The following is a 21769-nucleotide window of genomic DNA, read 5'->3' on the forward strand; positions in this document are numbered from 1 at the left end:
TACATTTCTATACAATGAGAAGGAAAACTATTGTCATGCTTCCAGTAATCTGACACCCGAGAGGATGGAAAAACACTCATATAGATAATAATACCAAAAAATATTTTTAACTCAGCAGCTGAAGTTGGTTTCCAGGGACGCAATCTCCCAGTCACATTTCCTGCACCTGTCACGAATGTGGCTCAGCACGGAAAAGGTTTTCACATAATGCATAATTATGAGTCATAGGTATGTTATTGTTTTACGCATATGACACATTTGGGTCATCTGATGTTATGGTTTGATAGACTTCGCACATGACTCAGATATGAGTCATAGGACGTACACCTGATGAGTATGCCTTGCGGGTATGCCTTGTGGGTATGCCTTGCGCATATGATTTATATTTAGTACATGACCTCGTTGTGAGGTCATGGGTTTTATGCATGTGACTCATTCGAGTCATATGACTTGTTTATTGTATTATTATTGGTTTATGAGTTTTCACACATGATCGTGCTACCAGGTCATGGGTTTTGAGCATGTAACCACTTTGGTCATATGACTAGTTTATTATGATTTAGTTTTGCGCATGTGACCACTTTTGGTCATATGACTACAGGTGGGAAGGATACTATATAAGGAGGCCGGTATGGCCGAGGAGGATAGGTTCTTCACGCTTTGTTCTAAGTACTTTTCCTACTTATTACTTTAACGAATATAAAACATCTTTACATTCTTTATAATTATCACAAACATTATTATTGTTACGCCAAAGAGAACTCTTTATAAAGAAGAGCTAGAGAAAGCTTATGATAGACGTTCCTGATAGAAGACAGAGGTCTTGTACTATCAGTAACGCAGGCGTAGGCCTAGAGCTATCATAAGACAAAGAAGAAGAAGAAGGGAAGTATTGTTCCCCATCGCCAAGAACTAACTATCCGCAGAGGGATTGTTACAGCACCTTTCAGTACGGCATATTGATTTGTATTCATGGCGAGTTGTTGAAATACGGACTCATCAAAGAACAATTGAAAATATCCTAATGTCCCACCTGCGATATCAAAATCAACTGAAAGTACTGCACGTTGATTGCGTTTTGGCATAGAATGAATGAAAGGATCAAATTCAGGAATGGGAGGTAGTGGAGGAAGCTGTTGAAGCTCTCAGATATGGTTTTCGCTATAGTTTTATCTTCATTCTTCCTCTTCTCGTTCCTCCTCTTCCTGATCTACTCCTCCTGTAACGATCTCCTTTTAGATAGTTAGTTCTTGGCGATGGGGAACGATACTTATCTTTTCTGTCTTCTTCTTTCTTTGTCTTACGATAGCTCTAGGCCTCTGCCTACGTTACCGATAGTACAAGAACTTTGTCTTCTATCGGAAATGCCTATCGTAATCTTTCTCTAACTCGTCTTTGTGACGAGTACTTCTTGGCGTAATGATAACGTTGCAAGGAAGATAAAGATCGTAAAGGTGTTTTATATTCGTTAAAGTAATAAGTAGGAAAAGTACTTAGAATAAAGCGTAAAGAACCTAGCTTCCTCAGCCGCATCGGCCTCCTTATATAGTATTCTTCCCGCCTGTAGTCATGTGACCTAAAGTGGTCACATGTGCAAAACCAAATCATAACAAACTAATCATGTGACTAAAGTGATCACATGCTCAAAACCCATGACCTCATAGCGAGGTCATGTACAAAAACTCATAAACCAATCATAACGGAATAAACAAGTCATATGACTCGACTGAGTCATATGCGTGAAACCCATGACCTCATAATGAGGTCATGTGCAAAACATCAATCATATGCACGAGGCTTACCCGTAAGGCATACTCGCAAGGCATACTTATCAGGCGCACGTCCCATGACTCATACTTGAGCCATGTGCGAAAGCATCACAAATCCCACACATAACAAATCATATGACCCGAATGAGTCATATGTGTAAAACAATAACGTACCTGTGACTCATAACTATGCGTTACGTGAAAACCCTTTTCTTACTTAAGCCACGTTCATGACATTAGCTCCCCTCCTCCTAAGCCTGAGTGCCATCAGGTCTTTTCTCCCAGTTTCAATAGTTCCCATCCTGCCGAGCGCATGGTCCTTCTCAGCTTGTGGAACATTTCATCGGCTATCCTCCATCTGACCCTTACCGATTCCAGAGTCAGGTTTGCCATTTCGATCGTTTGCCGCTAATTGTCGTTCAGCTGTCTTAGCTCCACGATCATTTTGTCGTTTGCCGAAATTGTGGCCTCGGCTTGGCCCAGTTTTTCTCGGAGTCCCCAGATCTGCCTGTGTAGGCTCCTGACATCTGGTTCCATCTCTGCGGAGGAGTTTTGGGCTCCTCCCTCCCTGGACCGTGTCCTCGCGGCCTATACCTTTCTGGCATCTTCTCCTTCCAACTCTTTTCTGCTTCCATCCTTCTGCGGGTAGAATCCCGCAGATATTTTCTGTGCGCTGTGCATCCTGCACCCATTTCTAAAGCATTGTTGCCAATGCTTTAGAACGTGGTCCGGGTGTAGGCCACGCTTTCGACATTCCCTCGGGAACTATCCTGAGCCTTCTTGGTCGCCAAAGTGTGATTGGCAACCATCATCGTAGCATACCGTCCATGACATGGCATTATGCTGTACTTGTCTTTCCCTTTCCTTGAGTTCTTCATCGGTTGGCCCCATGAATGAGTATTTGGGGCTGGTGGGTGTGATTTTGGCTGGGGCTATCGCCCCAGTCCTCGTGTTGCTACAATGGCGCAGGAGTCTTTCCCTCGCCTTTGTCTTGATTGAACATAATTGTCACCTGGGCCGGGCTTGCCTGGGTATCGCTGGTGGAAGGTTGAGATGGTATCTTGTGCGTTTTCGAAGTTGTGTGCGAAGTACCAAGTTTTATCGTATTCAGGAGAATATCCTGTCTACTTGGCTTGGTATTGGAGGTGACCGTGGAAGAAGCGGGAATCGACTATTTCGTCGTGCTGATATTCTGGTTCTCCGTTGAGTTCGATTGGAGGGAGAGGAATAAGTGTTTGGGAAGGAAACTTATTGTCATTGTGTAATTCGAGGAGTGAGATGTGGAATGTATTGTGTATTAGCATTGAGGGGAGAAGGTCGAGTTTATAAGCTTGGCTGTCCACTTTTTCTAATATCCTGAAGGGTCCGATTTTCTTGTAGTCCAGTTTCTTTGATCGTCGTGTCGTATGGATATTATGTGGTATTAGCCATACCATATCTCCCAGTTGTATGTTCGGATCCGGTCTTCGGTGCTTATCGTATTGTTCTTTTTGCCGTTGTTGTGCTTGACTCATCTCGTATTGCAAGGTTTCATGTAGTTTTCCCATATCCGCTTTCTCTGGTATCACATCATTAATCATATAATATGTGGTCTGACTTTGTGGATGTTGACCGTAATTCGCGAAGAATGGTATGGTGCCGATCATTTCTTGCTTTCCATTATTGTATGCGAATTTGGCCATTGATAACAGCTTGTACTAATCATCTTGTTGATAGTTGACATAAGCTCTTAAATATTGTTCGAGTATCGCATTTACTCGTTCCATTTGTCCATCCGTTTGTGGGTGGAACGCTGTGCTCATTCTGTTTTGTATTCCCATTTCCCCGCTTACTTTTTTCCATAGTCCCGATGTGAATAGTGTTCCTTGATCGGTGATGATATTCTTGGGTAGGCCATGAAGTCAGAAAACCTCTCTGAAGAAGGTTTGTATAAAATCCCTCGTGTTGATATCTTTTCTAACCGGAATGAAATGGCTCATTTTGGTCAGATGATCCACCACGACCAGGATGCTATCGCAATTTTCCGATGCTGGTAGGTCCGTGATGAAATCCATAGTAATTGTTTCCCATGGTTGTTTGGGAACTTCGTTTGATTTTAGTAATCCATATGGTGCGTGTTTAGCCATTTTCGTCCTTTGGCATATGTCGCAGTTTTTGACATATCGTTTGACGTCTTCACGCAGTCCTGGCCAATAGAATGACCTTGTAATGAATTCCGTGGTTTTAGCCGTTCCTCCGTGTCCTGCCATTCGGATATCGTGGTATTGTCGTATGATGTTTGTCCTTATCTCCTCTTCTTCCGGGATCCATTGTTTTCCGTCGTATCACATATTTCCGTCCTTCCATTGGCATAAACCCAGAGCAATTCCTTTCATCTCTTTCTTTCCTTCCTGCAAGGCTTCTCTTATTGTCTGAATTATTTTGTCTTTCTCGTTTGCGTTCTCGATTCCTCTTTCCTCCGTTGATGTGAATTGGATAACCTCCATTGCCTCAAAGTAGGTTTTTGGTAATAGTGTTCGTATTTTTTGTTTGATTCTTTCGTCTTTTTTCGTTTGTGGTTTGTCGCTTGCAATCCTTGTGAGAGCATCTGGCTTTCCACTTTCTTTGCCTAGTCAGTATTCGATTTTGAAGTTGTATTTGGTAAGGTGTTCCATCCATCTTATCTGGCGGTCGTTCAGTTCTTTCGTAGTCATGAACGGCACCAGGTTCTTGTGGTCGGTTAGAACTTGGACTGGATGGTCGTTGTTCGAAACGTATCTTCTCCATTCTTTTAATGCTTGAACTATTGCTAATAGTTCTTTGTTTGCAACATCCTAGTTGTACTCTGCGGGGGTCATTGTCTTGGATCGATAGGACACTGGCCTCCATTTTCCATCGTCGCATTGTTGTGATAGTATGCCTGAGCATACATATTTTGAAGCATCCGTTTTGATCATTGTCCTTCTGTTTGGGTCGAAATGAACCAGTATGGGTGCCGATGTTAGATGCGTTCGTATTGCATCATATGCTTTTTGTTCAGTTTCCCCCCATTCCCACTTTTTGTCTTTCTTGGTTAGGTTATAGAGTGGTTTTGCAAGCCTGCTAAATCCCTCTATGAACCTTCGATAAAAGTTGCAGAATCCCATAAAGCATTGAACATCTGTCTTGTTGTTTGGTTTGGCCCAATCCCATATGGCTGCTATTTTAACAGGGTCAACCTTGACCCCATTTCGATTGATGATAAATCCAAGGTATTCTGTTTCTTCCTTATGGAATTCACATTTTGTTGGTTTGATCTTCATTCCTGATCCTTGTATTGCGGCCATGATATTGCTGATATCTTTTTGGTGTTGCTGTATATTTTCCGAGTATATGAGTACATCGTCCAAGTATATGATGCAACATATGTCGATGTACTTATTAAGGACTTTGTTGATCCATCTCTGGAATGAAGCTGGTACGTTGGTTAGCCCGAAGGGCATAACCAAGAATTCGAACATTCCGTATCTTGAGGCGAATGTAGTCTTCCATTCGTCTCCTGCATTGATGCGTATATTGTGGTACGCGTCTTTGATGTTGAGTTTGGTGAAGTATTTTGCTGACCGTAGTCTGTCCAGTGCTTCTCCAATCAAGGGTAGCAGATATCGGTCTTTCTTGGTAACCGAATTGAGGACTCTGTAGTCCACACAAAGTCTCATTTTTCCGACTTTCTTTTTGACGAATAGTATTGGGAATCCTCCTGACGCAAAAGAGTCTCTGATCCATCCTCGCTTTAGGTTTTGCTCAATGTACTTCCTAAGTTCTTCAAGCTCTGCTTCTCCTAGGGGGTATAACTTCTTGTAGGGAATCTCTTTTATCTTTCCGGTTTTTTCATCTTTGTCCAGCTGAATTTCGTGATCGATTCCTGGTCTTCGAGGTGGTAGCTCTGTAGCTTCCTCTTCTTGGAATAGATTTGTGAATTGGTGAAATTCTTTTGGAACCAATTCTTTCCATCCTTTTTTGCTTTGGTATTTCTTGTCCTGGATTGCTAGCTCTGTGCTGATGTTGATTTTTGCTAGAACTGCTTTATCGTCTTCGTATGTCCATTTGAGAATTCCTGTGGTATCTCCTCTTCGATAGTACCGTCCAAAGGCTTGTGCTGTGATCTCTTTGATCTTAATTCTTTTTGTTGTATCGAGCTCGTTTTGGTCTGTGCTTCCAAATCCCTTATTTCCTCTTGTGGTTTCCTCCAGTTGATCTACTTCATGCAGATCCTTTTGGTTGATTTTTTCAATTATCAACTGTGCGATTCGATCGCCTTTCTGGACTTGGTAGTCCTATTGGGATAGGTTGGCCAGGACCACTTTTATTTCACCTGTATAGTCAGCGTCGATCACACCTGCCATGGTCATGAGCCGATGTTTGACTGCTAGACCACTGTGGGGTGCTATTCGTCCATAGCTGCCTTTGGGAGTCCAATGGCTATTCCCGTCACTATCATTGCCTGCTCATTGGCCGGTATCTTGATTCCTTCGTTGGCGTATAGGTCGTGTCCTGCTGCCCCTTTGGAACCCTGGGTAGGCACTTTTGCCTCTTGGTCCAACCTTTGTATCCGGACTCTCTTATCTTGCCGCATCTCGGCGAACTTTGCATGCAAAGTTTCTTCTTCCGCTTCCCGTATCGGTATTGAGTAGACCACAGGCGAACTGTTGAGACATTGTGTCGCACATATTTCGCTTGTAAAGGTTGTCTTATTCTCGTTCCAATCGATCGTCGGATTATGTTTTCGTAACCATGGCATCCCTAGGACTATCTCATGGTTTTTCAGATCTGCTACTTGGAAGGTTGCCATTTTCCTATGGCTGTCAATGTCCATAGGTACTGTCGCCGTATGGGTTATAGGACCCATAGCGCTGGGTTTTCCATCCGCTAAGTAGACTTGTCTTGCTTTCTTCACTTGTTTGGTGTGGAGGCCGTATTTGTCGCATATTTCTTTGTCGATGAAGTCTTCGGTGGCCCCAAAGTCGAGCATTGCATATATTGTTGTTTCTTTGTTTTCTTCGTTGTATATCTTTGTTTTGATCATTACGTGATCTCCATCTTCTTTCTCTCTTTTTCTGTGTAGTGCCGTGTAGTAGTTTGCTAATTTGATGGGTTTTCCAGGTCCACATCTTGGGTCTCCCAGACCACCGTTTACTGGGGACCCTCGTCGTTTTCCACCGGTGAATCTTCTGCTATCATTTCGCGAATGTTGCTTCTTTTTTGATTTTGGAAACGATTATTTCCAGCAGCTCTGTTTCCTTGGTATCTATTGTCCGGTCGGCTTCTGCATTCTCGTATCCGATGTCCTGCTTTTCCGCACCTTAGGTAGAGTTTCCCATTCATTCTTCTGGCGTACTCTGCCTTAGACAGATTCAGAGCCGGTCCTGCTCTTGATTTGTCTAACTCCATTGGCTCGCCTGGTGGTAATGCTCGGCTTTCTCCTCGAGGTGCTTGTAGTTTAAAGGTCCCATCCACATTCCTAGATGATTGAACCACTCTGTGCGCTATAGTGTTTTCCGAGTTGCTTCGAACCATGTTTAATTTGCTTTCTTTATCTATTACCCATCTTGTAAATCGTTCGGCTGTCATATAGTGCAGGTCAGAGATTCCCCATGCCTCTCGGAGTCTCTCGCTACAGTTTCTCAGGAGGATGATGTAGAGAGTAGCATCATCAAACTTGGCCTCGTATTCCAATAGTCGGCATTCGTTCCAGTATGCTGAAAATGTTTGTTTTCCTTGCTGAAGTTTTTCTAGCTTTCATCTTGCTGTTTCTTTGGTATTGGGATCTCCAAATTGTTCGAAGAGTGTCGCCTTGAACTCTTCATATGTGACCCATTCCCTCTGCTTCCTTCCATCTTGGAAAGGCATGATTCATTGCCCCGTGGGTCCTCTGAGCAGAGATTCCACATATGGAATCTTGATCTCATCATGTTGATCTCCATATCCTTTAATAGCAAAATATCCTTCGCATTGTGCTAAGAATATTCGTAGCTTATCTTCAGCTCCTTCGTATGTGTCGGGCTCCTTTGCTTTTGGTCGTTGGACATTTCCTTGCCCTGTATTTCGCGTGGCTGCAAGAAATGCCTGAAACTGATTTTTAGTCATTCCAAGTATGCTGGTTCCTGGTGCTGGAGCGGCTGGGGCCGGTGGCCCACGTACTGCGGATCCCGACATTCTCTCAGGTTGTGGAGTTCCTGCAGGAGAGCTATCGACTGGTGATCCTTTCTCTGGGGTTACTGGACTTGCTGCTCTCGAGGGTTCTGCCGAGACGTGATCTAGGGCGTTGCTGAATCCTCCTAGTTTAAGATTTTGATCGTCAATGTCAATATCTCCTTCCCTGTCTGGGTTGAAGGATGCCGTCTTGTATCGTTTGGCGTCGCACTAGGTGATGCATTGTAATGTAACGATCCCCTTTTAGATAGTTAGTTCTTGGCGATGGGGAACGATACTTATCTTTTCTGTCTTCTTCTTTGTTTGTCTTACGATAGCTCTAGGCCTCTGCCTACGTTACCGATAGTATAAGACCTTTGTCTTCTATCGGAAACGCCTATCGTAAGCTTTCTCTAACTCGTCTTTGTGACGAGCACTTCTTGGCGTAATGATAACGTTGCAATAAAGATAAAGATCGTAAAGGTGTTTTATATTCATTAAAGTAATAAGTAGGAAAAGTACTTAGAACAAAGCGTGAAGAACCTATCTTCCTCGGCCGCATCGGCCTCCTTATATAGTATTCTTCCCGCCTGTAGTCATGTGACCTAAAGTGGTCACATGTGCGAAACCGAATCATAACAAACTAATCATGTGACCAAAGTGATCACATGCTCAAAACCCATGACCTCATAGCGAGGTAATGTACAAAAACTCATAAACCAATCATAACGGAATAAACAAGTCATATGACTTGACTGAGTCATATGCGCGAAACCCATGACCTTATAATGAGGTCATGTGCAAAACATCAATCATATGCGCGAGGCTTACCCACAAGGCATACTCACAAGGCATACTTATCAGGCGCACGTCCCATGACTCATACTTGAGCCATGTGCGAAAGCATCACAAATCCCACACATAACAAATCATATGACCCAAATGAGTCATATGTGTAAAACAATAACGTACCTGTGACTCATAACTATGCGTCACGTGAAAACCCTTTCCTCGCTTAAGCCACGTTCGTGACACCTCCATTCACATCTATAACCTCATTGTCAGCTCGCTCTATATCGATATATTCCTCTAACCTCACAAATTCAGCTTCAACCTCATCACTGTCGTATCACTCTTCTTGTTCGGCCATTGATAAAGTTGGTTGTTATCATTCATGCTTCTACCCTACTTCTACTTTCGTTGCTCTCCTATCCCTTCAGCTGTACCGGTTTTCACACACTTTTAGTGACTTTAGTGAGAGTGAGGTGCTGATCGCTATTCCTCTCTTGGTGAGCTTGTTGCAACCATTATAAACACATTATATCTGAGTATGGTTAATATAAACTTACTTGAAATTCAATTGATAGGGTTTACTCCCTATATTGGTGATACATATTAAAACAAAATTCATGGCCAAGAGGAACTCTACAGTAACTACATTCAAATTTTGTATGCCTTACTTTCTCCTCCGGGCCCCGTGATCCAAGTCCATCATTAAACTGCATTCTATGACTTAGGGATTTGGATAGAAATCGACAAAATAGACAAAATGATAGGGTACACTTCATGACTGACTGGAGTGAATGAGTTGCAAGGGTGAACTGAGCCGGAGAGAGCTTAGAGTTTTTTCCCATATAACCAGTATACCGAGCTTCAGAGGTATTTCCCTTTGGTATGCTGTTAGGGTAGTGTTGGCCTTGGGTGGGTGGGTTGAGTTCAGTTTGGAGTCACCGTGCAAAGGAAGGATTGAGAGTTTGAAAACCAGATAAAACTAAGTTCCAAGCAAGGCGGGTTTGGAAGCAGCCATGATGTTGTAGGTATGTGGCATGGCAGGGAGGATGTGGTAGAGTTTGACAAGCAATAAGATATGAGTTTATGATTGCTGTATCTAAAAGCCATAAAAATATTGGAAACCAATTTCAACAAACTCTCAATTGAGTACTGTAATAACTTCTTGTCTGGTCAGCAATATCAACACCACCTATAAAGTCATTATAGTCAACTGAGAAGCGAGGAAGTAAAAGACGACGAATCAGGTCTGAGCCCCAACCTTGCTCAATTAGGTTCCGATTAGTATCGGTAATATGCGGTCGATGCCGGTCATGGTATTCAAAGTTTTGATGCTCTGGAGTTGCCTCATGAGCTGTAGTCAGAAACCAAACTAATGTTTTATCCTATCCTAGTAAGACTAAAACACTACTAGAAACAATACCAGATACGGTATTCCAGGGTACTCCTGAATTCCGCTTTTCGATTTTGAACTCAGATGGGTAGTGAGTAGATGTAGTATGTACGGTACTACAAGCAGTAATATTGAATTCCCGTAATGCTGTAAATAAAGGAATATTACTGAAATAGTTGTCTCAGTAAAGGACAAAGCGGAAGTATTGTGCTGGCAGAGTAGTTGCAAGCTGAAAGACAGCTTTCGAGGTGGTGGATAATACTTCTCTTCCATGATAGAGGGATAGCAGATTAGGAAAGGACTGTGATTGGGAAGAAAACATAAAACTAAAAGTATATTCTCGATCACAGAGTGCGAGCATTTTATATCCCTGTGGTATGGGCTTTCCATTAATCATTGTTGTATGGTTTGATCTACCAGTAAACCGAACCATCATCTCGTCTATGGATACCTCGGTAGCTGGTAGACAGAAATACTGAAAGTGGCATTATAGGTTATAAGCAAGAGGCTGGAGCTTATAGGACCATTGAGACGGTGGAAGTGGAGTTTCACGTGGCGGAGCAACATGGAAGTATCGTTTTAGCTGCTCAAATCTGACTAAAGTCATGTATCGAATAATCTCATGGACTGGAAACTCTCAGTTTTTACTCCAATAAGTTGCAACACTCAGACTCTGATTGACACCCATATATATCAAAATACCACAGAAAATCTTTAACTCTGCTCCAGAAGTTGGCCGCCATGCTCTTCCTTGCCTTCCTGCACCCTTTTGTCTAGTATAGGAGTTTGTATTTGTTACTAATATTTCAAACTCTTCATTAGTAAAAAAGAGCTGAAAAAAAGACATCGGAGAAGGTATAAAATTTGGTGAACTGGCCTCAGAATTTGAAGATAGTTGCTGAAAGCCATTGTAGTTTGTTGCTTGGTCATAAAAGTCATTCGGAAGGTATACAACACGATCATGCCTTGGAGCGGGATGCTGAAAAGACCTATATCGTGGAACTTCAGGAAGTGAAATAGTCCCATATTGTATCATTCGTGGTGGAACTCCAGCCTCTCCATAACCTCCTCTCTCTTCTGCAAGTTCCGAGACTTCATGCTCTGGATTTCTGGGTTCTTGCTCTTCTTCGAAGTCCTCTTCTACCTCATATCCTTCAACTTCAATTTCGTCTTCCGAATCATCAAGGTTAAGAGGTGGTGCATGCGATCTTGGAGGATTCCACAAACCAAACAATACCTCCTCATTCTCCATCTGAGTCCGCTCTGTGTCCTGTGCCTTTATTAAAATTTATATATACAATCAAATGATTCTAGACATACCTGAGGATGTTTATTCGTTGTCTTTCAGTTTGTTGGCAATGAGGAGTAGCAATAGAACACTGCCTGGACTTTTTTTTTTGATATTGACAAATGATGGTGGCGAATTCCTGAACCCCCCCACAAAAGCCTGAGGGTGGGCACCAACTCAGATCTGGTTAATGAACTGACTTAGCGGTGTGCTTGAAAACGAAGGAAGGGATTACCTGTGATCCAACCTAGACCTCATTTCCCCTAATCACCACGTCATAAGCTTACTCTATTGTGTTTAGCTTTTGCTGATCACACCACAGATCTCATGCTAAAAAGCTGTGAAATTCGGCATCAAACAAAGGGATTGATTCTTGGTTCTATCCAAGCGTGGGGCAACCTTCACAGTGGGGGAATTTTCAGGGAGTTTGAAAACGAAAATTTGATCATGGCATTGTAATTATTAAACTATCATCAGGGTTAGGGGTTACTTATTAATCAGGTTTTTTTAACATGCGAGACTTGGGGGTCAAGTCATCCGGGGTCTTTATTTGGCACGCTGGTACTGTACTGTACAGTACTGTACATCTACTCGAGTATATATGATACTCGTATCATAGACCGTGATTTGACTCTACGACTGTGATACCACGAGAGCAAATTCGACAAATTCGACCTCTGCTCGTACAACTTCTATCCACCATAGGATCTTCTAGAAGCGAATGCATTCAAATATTTTTTTTTTTCTGGTAGTGAAATTAGAGAAGGGCACTCGTGTATCTGCTCTGTAAAACTCATTGATTTAAGTTCGGGCCTGGTGTGGTGGGGTGTCAGCGAAATAAAGTCAATCATTTATTTGGGAAATTTATAGAACCAAAAGCACTGGATCCCGGGTTCCACCGCGGTGCGACCTATATAGCATCTGCAAATTTTTGTTTTCCTGGCTCCCAGGGTCTCGGGATTATTTATATTCAGGTATGGTCAAGAAGGGCGGGAGAGGGGATCAGCAAGATCCTGCGGGTACCGTACTCGAGTACCGGTACTCGAGTAGTGAGCAGACGGTAATATGTTTAACTTATACCTGGGGAAAAAAGGGTGTAAAAGGTACGAGTAGTAGACATGGATAAATACCAGGTGAATGATCTTACCAATCGGAGGAAGATGCTTGAGTAGTAGTGTAGAATCAGTGTAGAATCAGTCATAGAATTGGTCTCTGGACAGACAGTTCCATACTGGTAGACTATCATTCTCGCGCCATACAACCGCCTCGAGGCCTCTGTTGCTAAGCCTCAAGTGCCAAGAGGTGGGCGAAACAATAGCCTTTGTATTTCTCCCAATCCTACCTTCCTGGGAACCAAGACCCCATCCAACCGACGGGCATTGCTAGAACTCTGACATCCGTGGAAGCTTCCAACATTACCTCTCCATCTACGCGAGCTCCTCTACATCACCTTCTCTAGTTTCTATAGCCCGCTGATTTATCAAAGATGGCTGGGTCTTATGATAGAGCTTTGAGTGGTAAGTGTGCCTCGAAATGAAACTCTAAACGGATAGAACACTAATAATTGACGTGCCTTACAGTTTTCAGGTATCCATCATACCCCTCTATCCCCATCTATTGACCACCGCATCCCTATCTAATTCACACTAGTCCCGATGGTCACGTATTCCAAGTTGAATATGCTTTAGAAGCCGTCAAGAGAGGTACTTGTACCCATCTCCCTCCCTCCATCCGTGCACGCAAAAATATCTATCCCGAAATATACTAAACTTATCAAGGAACCTGCGCCGTTGGCGTTAAAGGGACCTCCATCGTTGTTCTCGGCTGCGAGAAACGCTCTGCTATGAAACTTCAAGATACACGTATCACCCCGAGCAAAATCGGCCTCGTGGATAACCATGTTTGTCTTGCTTTCGCCGGATTAAACGCTGATGCCCGTATTCTCGTCGACAAGGCAAGACTGGAGGCACAATCTCATCGTCTAACTGTAGAGGACCCTGTCACTATCGAGTATATCACAAAATACGTTGCCGGTGTCCAGCAGAGGTACACACAGAGTGGCGGTGTCAGGCCTTTTGGTATTAGTACGCTTATCATTGGTTTTGATCCTAACGACAAAATTCCGAGACTTTATCAGACCGAGCCGTCAGGCATTTATTCTGCGTGGTAGGTTCTTTTCGGCTTGCAGGTTTCTGGTGGGGTACAGGGTTAACCTGGCATTATGGAATAGGAAAGCAAATGCCATTGGTAGGTCTAGCAAGACGGTCAGAGAGTTTTTGGAGAGGAATTACAAGGAGGATATGGATCGCGAGGAGACTGTAAAACTCACAGTCAAGTCGCTCCTGGAGGTGGTTCAAACTGGTGCTAAGAATATTGAAATTGCTATCATGGAGCCAGGGAAGGAGATGGAGGTATATTATTTCCTCTCCATTTGTTTTCGGGTAGTGCTGATAACTCGTGGCGTAGATGATGACTATCGAGGATATCGAGGGCTATGTCAAGGATATCGAAAAGGAGAAGCAGGAGGAGGCTGCGAGGAAGAAGACTCGTGGTGGCGGTCAGTCATCGTCGGCAGGAGGTGCGGCTTCAGGCACTTCGTCTTCATAGAAACTAGGGATAGACGGGGGTAAATTAAACAAAATATTTGTTAATGCTTACGTATTGGGAGGTATTTGATATCCAATATAGTTGCCTCTTCTGAGCAACATTTAGAGTCCTTGGCGGCGATGAGGGGTTTGGTGAGTTTCTTAACTTGGAAGACTATCAAACAGAGCTGTCCATTCTCCCTACTCCCCTGGACAATACCATCAATATGCAGCACTCTGGTTGGCGATGGAAGAGTAGATATATAGCATTTGTCCTGTTTCAATTAGAGATTGTGGTGTACTGTACGGTATATCGTAGTATCATAGTAAGAACTGCTCAACAAATGCCCCATGACCGCTCCCTCTTTTTTTTACTCACTCTCTGGTGTCAGTACACATCACACCTGCTCAGATAGGGGCGCTATCATATCCCAGGCCAAGATCCGAAGGGAGACGGCCCCATCCGATTGGTAAGAGAACGGTAGTGATGTGGATTGGCGGGCGGACCTTCAAGTCCTGCTTTTGTCTCAATATTCCGCATCAACTCTCCCCAATAGGCTCTATTCGAGCATAGGATCGTTAAACTTCCGAGATGGATACATTGTGCAAGGGCCGGGTGCCTTTCCACCTGAGTGTGGTAGACCTAAGATATTGTCTTTTATAACTTGGTTTATGAAAAATTGCCTCCTCTATGTCCAGAAGTGCGCCCTACTTTTCGCCAACACCAAATCATACTCATGAAATATCACTTGAACTTCTTAATCTGGTTTGGTCTGCATACAACTTCCGCTTCTCCTTTTGGAAGTGCGCCCGACTTTTTGTCAACCCGCTGGTCGAGAATCGGGTGCCTGTGTTGTGATCGGTCGTTGTAATCCCTCGCGTTACAAAACCGCGACCATATCATACCAAATTTTCTGGCCATAGCTCCTTAAGGGGGTTATGGTACTCGAGTAGGGTTTTCGGTGCAAGGTGGTCTTTGATCCTTTAATTATTTATCTTGATTTTCTCAAAGTCGAAAATGACTAAAGTGGTTGCAACTCCAATGGAGGACAAGTTTGAGGGCGGGAGTGATGAAGAGAACAGTGAGTCCCTATTTATTAATATTTCGTTCTTCCTAAAGGCAGTATTGCTCCCTACTAACCGAGGTATTAGTCGAAGATATCGCAAAGCCAAAGCAAGCGCTTAAGCGCAATTTATCTAAGACCAAATTGCTCCCCATCCGGCTCCTATTACTAGGCTCCTTCGTCTGGTTCACAATAAACTACTTTCACCACCGCTACTCCCAACCACAAAGCGCAATCCAACCCCAGGGAAAACATCAAAACGATGATTATCCCTTCACTCCTTACTCGGAGAAGAATAGCCCTCCCCCCGATTGCCGGCCTGTCTTCCGACGCGCAAACCTGACGCTAGCCGAGCAGGAAGCTATCATGACCGAGTCCATCAGTACTACCGCCATCGCCCAGTGGTCGCACTACTACACTCACGGCAAGCATCTCGCGGGGACGAATAAGTCCATGGCGGAGTGGACGCGGGACAAATGGATCGAGAACGGGATTCCGTCGCATTTGGTCGAGTATGAGGTTTATCTGAATTACCCAGTCTCTCACTCGCTGAGCTTGACGATTGATGGTGGGGAGAGGTTTGTGGCTGGGTTGGAAGAGGATGTTCTTCCCCAGGACCCAACGACTGGTGCGACGGACAGGGTACCGACTTTCCATGGGTATTCGAAGGGTGGGAGTGCAGAGGCGGAGTATGTTTATGTTGGGTGGGTGCTTCTCTCATATCGTGTCATCGAAAGCTGCTCAGGAATTGGGTGGCAGAGTGGGAGGAAAGAGAGATTACCAGAGATTGGTTGACCTCGGGGTCGATCTAAAAGGGAAAATCGCCCTCGTAAAGTACGGTAGATCCTTCAGAGGCCTTAAGGTCAAGTATGCCCAGGAACAAGGAATGATAGCAGTACTCATGTACTCTGACCCGGGAGATGATGGAAACATCACAGAGGCAAACGGATATGCGGCATATCCCGATGGCCCAGCAAGGAATCCATCTTCAGTGCAGCGTGGATCGACAACGTTTCTGGCCACTATGGTGGGAGATCCGGTCAGTCACATAACTTCTATCCCCTCACCTATGTTTATGTTAAGAACGAATAGACAACCCCAGGATACCCTTCTAAGCCCGGCGTGAAAAGGGAAGACCCATATGCGTTCATCCCCTCAATCCCGTCATTGCCATTATCGTTTAGGGATGCCCTCCCACTCCTTCAAGCTCTTGAGGGATACGGGTTGACTGCCCAGGAGGTGGACAGGCCTAACTGGGCCGGGGGTCTCAATGTTTCTTACTCTGTCGGTCCAAGACCCGGAGCTGTTATTAACCTTGAGAATGTAGTGGATTATACATACACTCCTATATGGAACACTATCGGCGTCATCAATGGGACCATCGAGGATGAGGTTATCGTTATTGGGAATCACAGAGACGCCTGGATTGTCGGTATGTTGCAATCCTTCCCTCCAACACTAGCTGCGATACTTACCTGTCCAGGCGGAGCCTCGGATCCCAATTCCGGAACTGCAATGCTGGTAGAACTATCCAAGGCGTTTGGTGAGCTCTTGAGACAGGGATGGAGGCCCAAGCGTACTATGTAAGATTCCCCTCACCCTATTTTACAGTGCACAAGTTGAGTGAGATAGCGTGTTGGCGTCCTGGGACGCCGAAGAATACGGAATGGTCGGGTCAACAGAGTGGTTTGAAGAGTTCGTGACGTGGGCTGTGCCTAATATGGTGGCGTATGTCAATGTTGATGTGGCTGTTTCGGGGTCGCACTTTAGTCTTGCAGCCGTACCAGAGCTGTGGGGTCTCGTCGAAGATACACTCAAAGACACCTCATCTCCGAAAACACCAGGAAAATCTATCTATGACGAATGGAGTACACACAAAGGTGTAACGAGAGGTACATGATTCCCTGATACAAAATATATCGGTAATGTCTAACACAATCTCAAGTCCCCGGTTCCGGCAGCGACTATATGGCCTTCATTCATACCTCTGGAATTGCCGTCGTGAGCCTCCTTCTTTCTACCATCCTTTCCTGCAAAAAAAGACGTCTCACTAAAGTGTCCTAGATCGACTTTGGCTTTAAAAACGGTCCTGGGGAACCGGTATACCACTACCACTCTAACTACGACAGCTATGCCTGGATGACCAAGTGGATCGACCCATCCTTCTCCTACCACTCGGCGATGGCGCAAATCGCCGGTAAGACCGTCTTACGAATCTCCGAGAATGTCCTCCTCCCATACAACGTCACCACCTTCTCCACAGCCCTGCATTCTATGTTCCTAGACCTGAAAGGCGAGATGGAAGACGCTGGGATGGCGCTAGATGTGTCACGGCTGGAAGCCGCGATTAGTAGGTTTACTGTTGCCGCCAAGAACCTCATGGCGATTAAAGAGGCGTTGGAACCAGGAGAATGGGGTGGTGAGCAGGAGGCGATTGTCAATAAGAGGTTAGGGAAGTTTGAGAGGGGGTTTATTGGTGATGGGTTGCCGGAAAGAACGTTTTATAAACATTGTAGGTTTTTCCTTTGTTCTCTTTTTCTGAGAGGGGCTGGCCAGAGCGTGGAACTCATGGGTAACTTAGTGATTTACGCACCTGGGGTGGAAACGGGGTATGCGCCAACTACGCTCCCTGGGATCACGGAGGCAGTTAGAGTGGGTAATGTTGAGGAAGCCACGAAGTATGTGGGAATAACTGCGGCGGCGATAGATGCAGTCGCGAGGTCCTTGGAGGGGTGAACTTTACTCCAGAATGACGATGGGTATTTGAATTTGCACGGGTGCCCCTTTTAAGGCCATAATGTATCCGATGGATGGATGTAACCTTACAGTAATAGGGAGGAGGCTAGTCATAGTTTGTCACTCGTAGTGCTTGAAGTTGTTACAATATTTCCAAAATTAGAGAGCATTTAACGACTCGGAGTGAGAAAGGTATCCTACTGAGCTAATTTGGTTTTGAAAACTTTGCCAGAGGTGGCAATTGTAACCCATACAAAATTTTGTAAAAATCTTGTTACCCTTACCCTGACACCCTCCCTCATCCCTGTGAAGCGAGTTGACAACCGAATTGGAGTTTGGGGGCAGGAGGGTGGGTGATTTCTGACATCATATGATACCATAGGGAAGCATGAAGCTTAGGGGCTGTGTGGCGCGACGTGGTTTGGCTTTCAAGCTATGATTCGAAGCGCTTATCCTATATAATCGATTTTGGTGCTCTGATTGGTCGGTTTCATTATATAAGCGTCCCAAATTTACGGTTTGAAAGCTCAACCAACGGTGAAGAAAGACAAGTATGATAAATCCCCTACTGTACCGACTCTTCTCCACCACTGAAGCCTGCCCTTCAGGTTTTCACTAAAGTATCATATCATGAGAAGCATGGCTTCTGAGATTGCCTCGGCATAATCCTATTGAGGATGTTTTCCCACGGATAATGTACGTAGATTCAGATCCAGCGCCCGGGGAGTCACTACTGTACTGTACACGAGTTAGCTAGAGGGTGATGAATGGTAATTCTCACAAATCATTATACATGTTAATCTTGCGCTTTCGATATATGATCTGGGTTCCTCGAAAAAAAAAAGATATATCATAATTATGATACCCTTAACGTTCACAGAGGTCGTCCAGTAGCTCGGCAGAGGCCAGAATTGCGGGGGGGTGTCGAAATTGGGGTGGGTTTCCCAGCTACCGTTGCCCCAGGAATTGTGGGCGGAAAAAGCCCCGACTCCGGAAGGAAATTTGCTGCAATGGCACCCATATTGAAACATCTGGGTCTTTTCTTTCTTTTCCTCCTTTCCATTCCTTCACAGCGGTGCGGTGGAATGTCCTTTGCCTTAAGGTACCTGTCGAGACCAGGGATAAAAGGCCCGGGATCGATATATATTACACTTCAGTTATGCTCGAGAGTTTTAATTTTTTTTCCTCCAGAGCCGCGTTCCGGGATATCTAGAGATATAGCGGCTCAAGAGCCCGGACTTTGGTATGTTTGCATTTACCGGGCTAACAAACAACCTCCACAAGACTGCCGTCACCTGAACATACCCGAGTGCGCTTCCATGACGCATACCAGCACGTCACCACCTCAACCGCCGGGTAACCCCGAAACTGACCCTACTACCCCTCTCAAACCGACCGACCAGGTATTCTACCAACAAACCACCATCTCGACTACTTAACCCGACCCAATCCACCTCCCTTCCTCACCTCACCCCACCTCGCCACCATAAATCTATCTCAACCACAGCTTCACAACCAAACAACTGAACCGAAAAATGTCGACCGAAGCAACCGCCGCCACTCCCCAGCCTTCCTCCTCTACCACCTCCTCGCCCATAATACTCTACAAACCGCCTACGATCCAGAAACTCCTCCGCACCGCAGCGATAAACCTTGTGCTGCCCTTTATTAATGGTCTTATGCTGGGCTTTGGGGAACTGTTTGCGCACGAGCTTGCGTTTCGATGGGGGTGGGGGGGCACTCGGGTTTGTTTTTTCCCTTACTGATGTGGTTCTTTGATTTGTGTGGGAGAGGCCGATGTGCATGGTGGGGAGGCTAATAGGTGTGTGTTTGTGCTAGGTGTTTCCATCTAGTCGTGTTGCGGCACCGGGGGTTGAGGATAAGGTGGATGAGCGGGGGCGGAAGGTGAAGGGGCGGGGAAGAGGATAGGGTTTTGGAGGAGCTTACAGGTTTGGAATAGGGATGGGATGATTGCGGATGTGGGGGAGGGGGTGTAAATACGGGGGTGGGAATGGAAGTTTAACTTCCTCTTTTTCAGTTCGCTTGTTTGTCAGTTCGCTTGTTTGTTTTTGCGCAGTGGAGGTTATATACACTTTGCGGAATGGAGCGGACATTGAACATTGAGAACGAGGTGAAATGAGGGAGATGGGTGAATTGGGAATTTGGGCATTGTCTAGGGGGGTATTATATCTAGTCTTGGTTTTGCTCGTGTTGCATACGTTTTTTCCTCAGGCGGAGTTCCCATTTGGCGTCTCGTTCTTTGGCAATTCTTTCCTGGCGCTTTGCTTCGTATGCTTTGTGGGCTGCTTTTTCCCCGCCCTATTTTTCTTTTGTCAGCTCTTATGATGCATTGAACAGGAGAGAAGGGATGGGAGAATTTATTGTCATACATACCCCGTTGAACATCCCTTCCAAGAAACCGCCATCTTCAGTTTTGTCAGATTTTGTTACATCGGTGTTGCTGCTGCCACTACCACCAGTAATACGGTCCATCCAACTGCCCTTTCCACCAATCTGTCTAACCTCTGGTAGAGTGGATGTCGGGGCCGGCATGGTCTTAAAAGGCAGTGCCTCGAACGGATTCGGAACGGCTTTATTTGGCATAGGATACAACCCAAACTTTGCCCTCACCCACGCATTCTTCAGTGCAATTGTCTGAACCAACGAGAACAGAGAATTGCACAGGAAGTAAAATGTGAGGACAGCCGGCCACTGGCTGGTAAAGACAAACGTGACCAACGGCAGAAAAATCAGGAGAACCTTCTTCATCTGCTCAGTTTGTAAGTTGGTGCCCGCTTCGCCTCCCAAGGACAACTGGGCGAACAGTGAGGCACTAGTGGCCATGGGGAGGAGGTAGAACGGATCCGCGACGGACAAGTCCGTAAACCAACTCAATCCGCCCTCCGTCAGTTCTGGAATTGGGATATCGGACATACCGCGGAGGTTCTTGTAGAACCCGTAGAACACCGGGACCTGCGAGATTGGGAAAAACAGCCAGCGGCGCTTGACCCCCGAGCGGCTGTACAATTGCCCGAGCTCGGTCCTCGCTGCCACCATGCCTGGCGTGTCGCCCGCTATCTGTGCGTCCCGCATTTTCTTGGTGAGGGGAACGGCGAAGGGGTTTAGTTCTTTCATCTTCGCGGCCGTGTCGGACATTTTCAGGTAGAATGGGAACTGTAGCAAACGAAGTACACCTACGCTGAGGATTATCGTAGCGAACCAGGGCGTGCCGGCATAGACGTGGACATGCTCAATAAGGGATTGGACGAGGGTTGTGAATCCGTAGCCATAGTCTAAGCCGAATTCTTTGAGGAACCCGATATGCTCGGAGGTTGGGATAGGGGCCGAAACGGACTGGGTTGTTGGTGTGTAATCTGGGAGGAAGGTGGGTTCAGAGAGTGGTGGAGTCGTGCCGGAGGTTGAGCTGAAGCGAAGAGCCGTGAGCGGGGCGAGTTTCGGGAAAGTCTTCGAGAGGAGAGGTTGTGGGAGACGGGAGGCTCTTGGGAATACGAAGGAGGAGATCTATTTTTATTTTATTTTGATTGAAAAAGATTAGTTGCATGTTTGTCTGCATTGAATTGGCACGATTGGAGTTGGGGTTGGAGGGGGATGTCTATGATACCTTTCTCGAAGATGCAGGTTGTGAAATTCGGCGGAGAGAAATTGAGGCGGCTGAGGAGGAAGACCTCAATATTAATTTCGAGGCCAGCATTGTCTCTCTCTTTGCATAGATGGTAGCGTGTATGGTATAATGGTATAATTCCCCACGATGATTGGTGTTGAGTGGGAGATAGGCAGGGCCCATCAGTAGCCTCAAAGCCGCCTTCTTTCTTTCCAAACTTTCCTAGATTGTGATATGGTAAACAATGGGTGCGGGAATGCACCGTCATCCTGCGGATTCACCAGACCGGTAAGAAATTGCCAAGACGTACAAATCCCCCGCGATGCATGGCACTCCTGTTTGGGCTAGATATGTTTGACCCTCTCCACAGCGT

The 21769-nt window shown here is 45.4% G+C and overlaps 4 protein-coding genes; 3 read left to right on the plus strand and 1 right to left on the minus strand.

Annotated features, from left to right (window-relative positions):
* Positions 1–2729: 2729 nt before the first annotated feature.
* On the plus strand, positions 2730–14040 carry GSTUM_00011705001 (uncharacterized protein; the record flags this gene model as incomplete). XM_002842079.2 has 7 exons in its annotated part: positions 2730–2757; positions 12905–12912; positions 13040–13052; positions 13078–13092; positions 13168–13555; positions 13620–13800; positions 13856–14040. 7 exons carry the CDS (start codon positions 2730–2732, stop codon positions 13994–13996), a joined length of 774 nt encoding a protein of 257 aa, XP_002842125.1. The 3' UTR covers positions 13997–14040.
* Positions 14041–14854: 814 nt separating this feature from the next.
* GSTUM_00011706001 (uncharacterized protein) lies at positions 14855–17965 on the plus strand. XM_002842080.2 has 9 exons: positions 14855–15056; positions 15127–15742; positions 15798–16077; positions 16131–16470; positions 16522–16621; positions 16671–16930; positions 16984–17039; positions 17103–17550; positions 17620–17965. The coding sequence occupies exons 1-9, from the start codon at positions 14993–14995 to the stop codon at positions 17772–17774; spliced, it is 2319 nt and encodes a 772-aa protein (XP_002842126.1). The 5' UTR covers positions 14855–14992; the 3' UTR covers positions 17775–17965.
* A 1255-nt stretch (positions 17966–19220) lies between these two features.
* GSTUM_00011707001 (uncharacterized protein) lies at positions 19221–19901 on the plus strand. XM_002842081.2 has 2 exons: positions 19221–19519; positions 19614–19901. Exons 1-2 carry the CDS (start codon positions 19310–19312, stop codon positions 19701–19703), a joined length of 300 nt encoding a protein of 99 aa, XP_002842127.1. The 5' UTR covers positions 19221–19309; the 3' UTR covers positions 19704–19901.
* Positions 19902–19964: 63 nt separating this feature from the next.
* Positions 19965–21579, minus strand: GSTUM_00011708001 (uncharacterized protein; the record flags this gene model as incomplete). The annotated part of the gene is made up of 3 exons (XM_002842082.1): positions 19965–20093; positions 20169–21296; positions 21397–21579. 3 exons carry the CDS (start codon positions 21577–21579, stop codon positions 19965–19967), a joined length of 1440 nt encoding a protein of 479 aa, XP_002842128.1.
* Between the last annotated feature and the right edge of the window lie 190 nt (positions 21580–21769).

Source organism: Tuber melanosporum (assembly GCF_000151645.1).
Source record: "Tuber melanosporum whole genome shotgun sequence assembly, scaffold_9, strain Mel28".
Classification (NCBI taxonomy): Eukaryota; Fungi; Ascomycota; class Pezizomycetes; order Pezizales; family Tuberaceae; genus Tuber; species Tuber melanosporum.

Bases quoted from the DNA above. Each gene is read 5' to 3' on its own strand.
- GSTUM_00011707001 (XM_002842081.2), top strand. From the start codon at position 19,310: ATGTCGACCGAAGCAACCGCCGCCACTCCCCAGCCTTCCTCCTCTACC. The intron at 19,520-19,613 runs GTTTGTTTTTTC...TGTTTGTGCTAG, and splicing joins GGGGGTGGGGGGGCACTCGG to GTGTTTCCATCTAGTCGTGT.
- GSTUM_00011706001 (XM_002842080.2), top strand. From the start codon at position 14,993: ATGACTAAAGTGGTTGCAACTCCAATGGAGGACAAGTTTGAGGGCGGG. The intron at 15,057-15,126 runs GTGAGTCCCTAT...CCGAGGTATTAG, and splicing joins CGGGAGTGATGAAGAGAACA to TCGAAGATATCGCAAAGCCA. The intron at 16,622-16,670 runs GTAAGATTCCCC...TGAGTGAGATAG, and splicing joins TGGAGGCCCAAGCGTACTAT to CGTGTTGGCGTCCTGGGACG.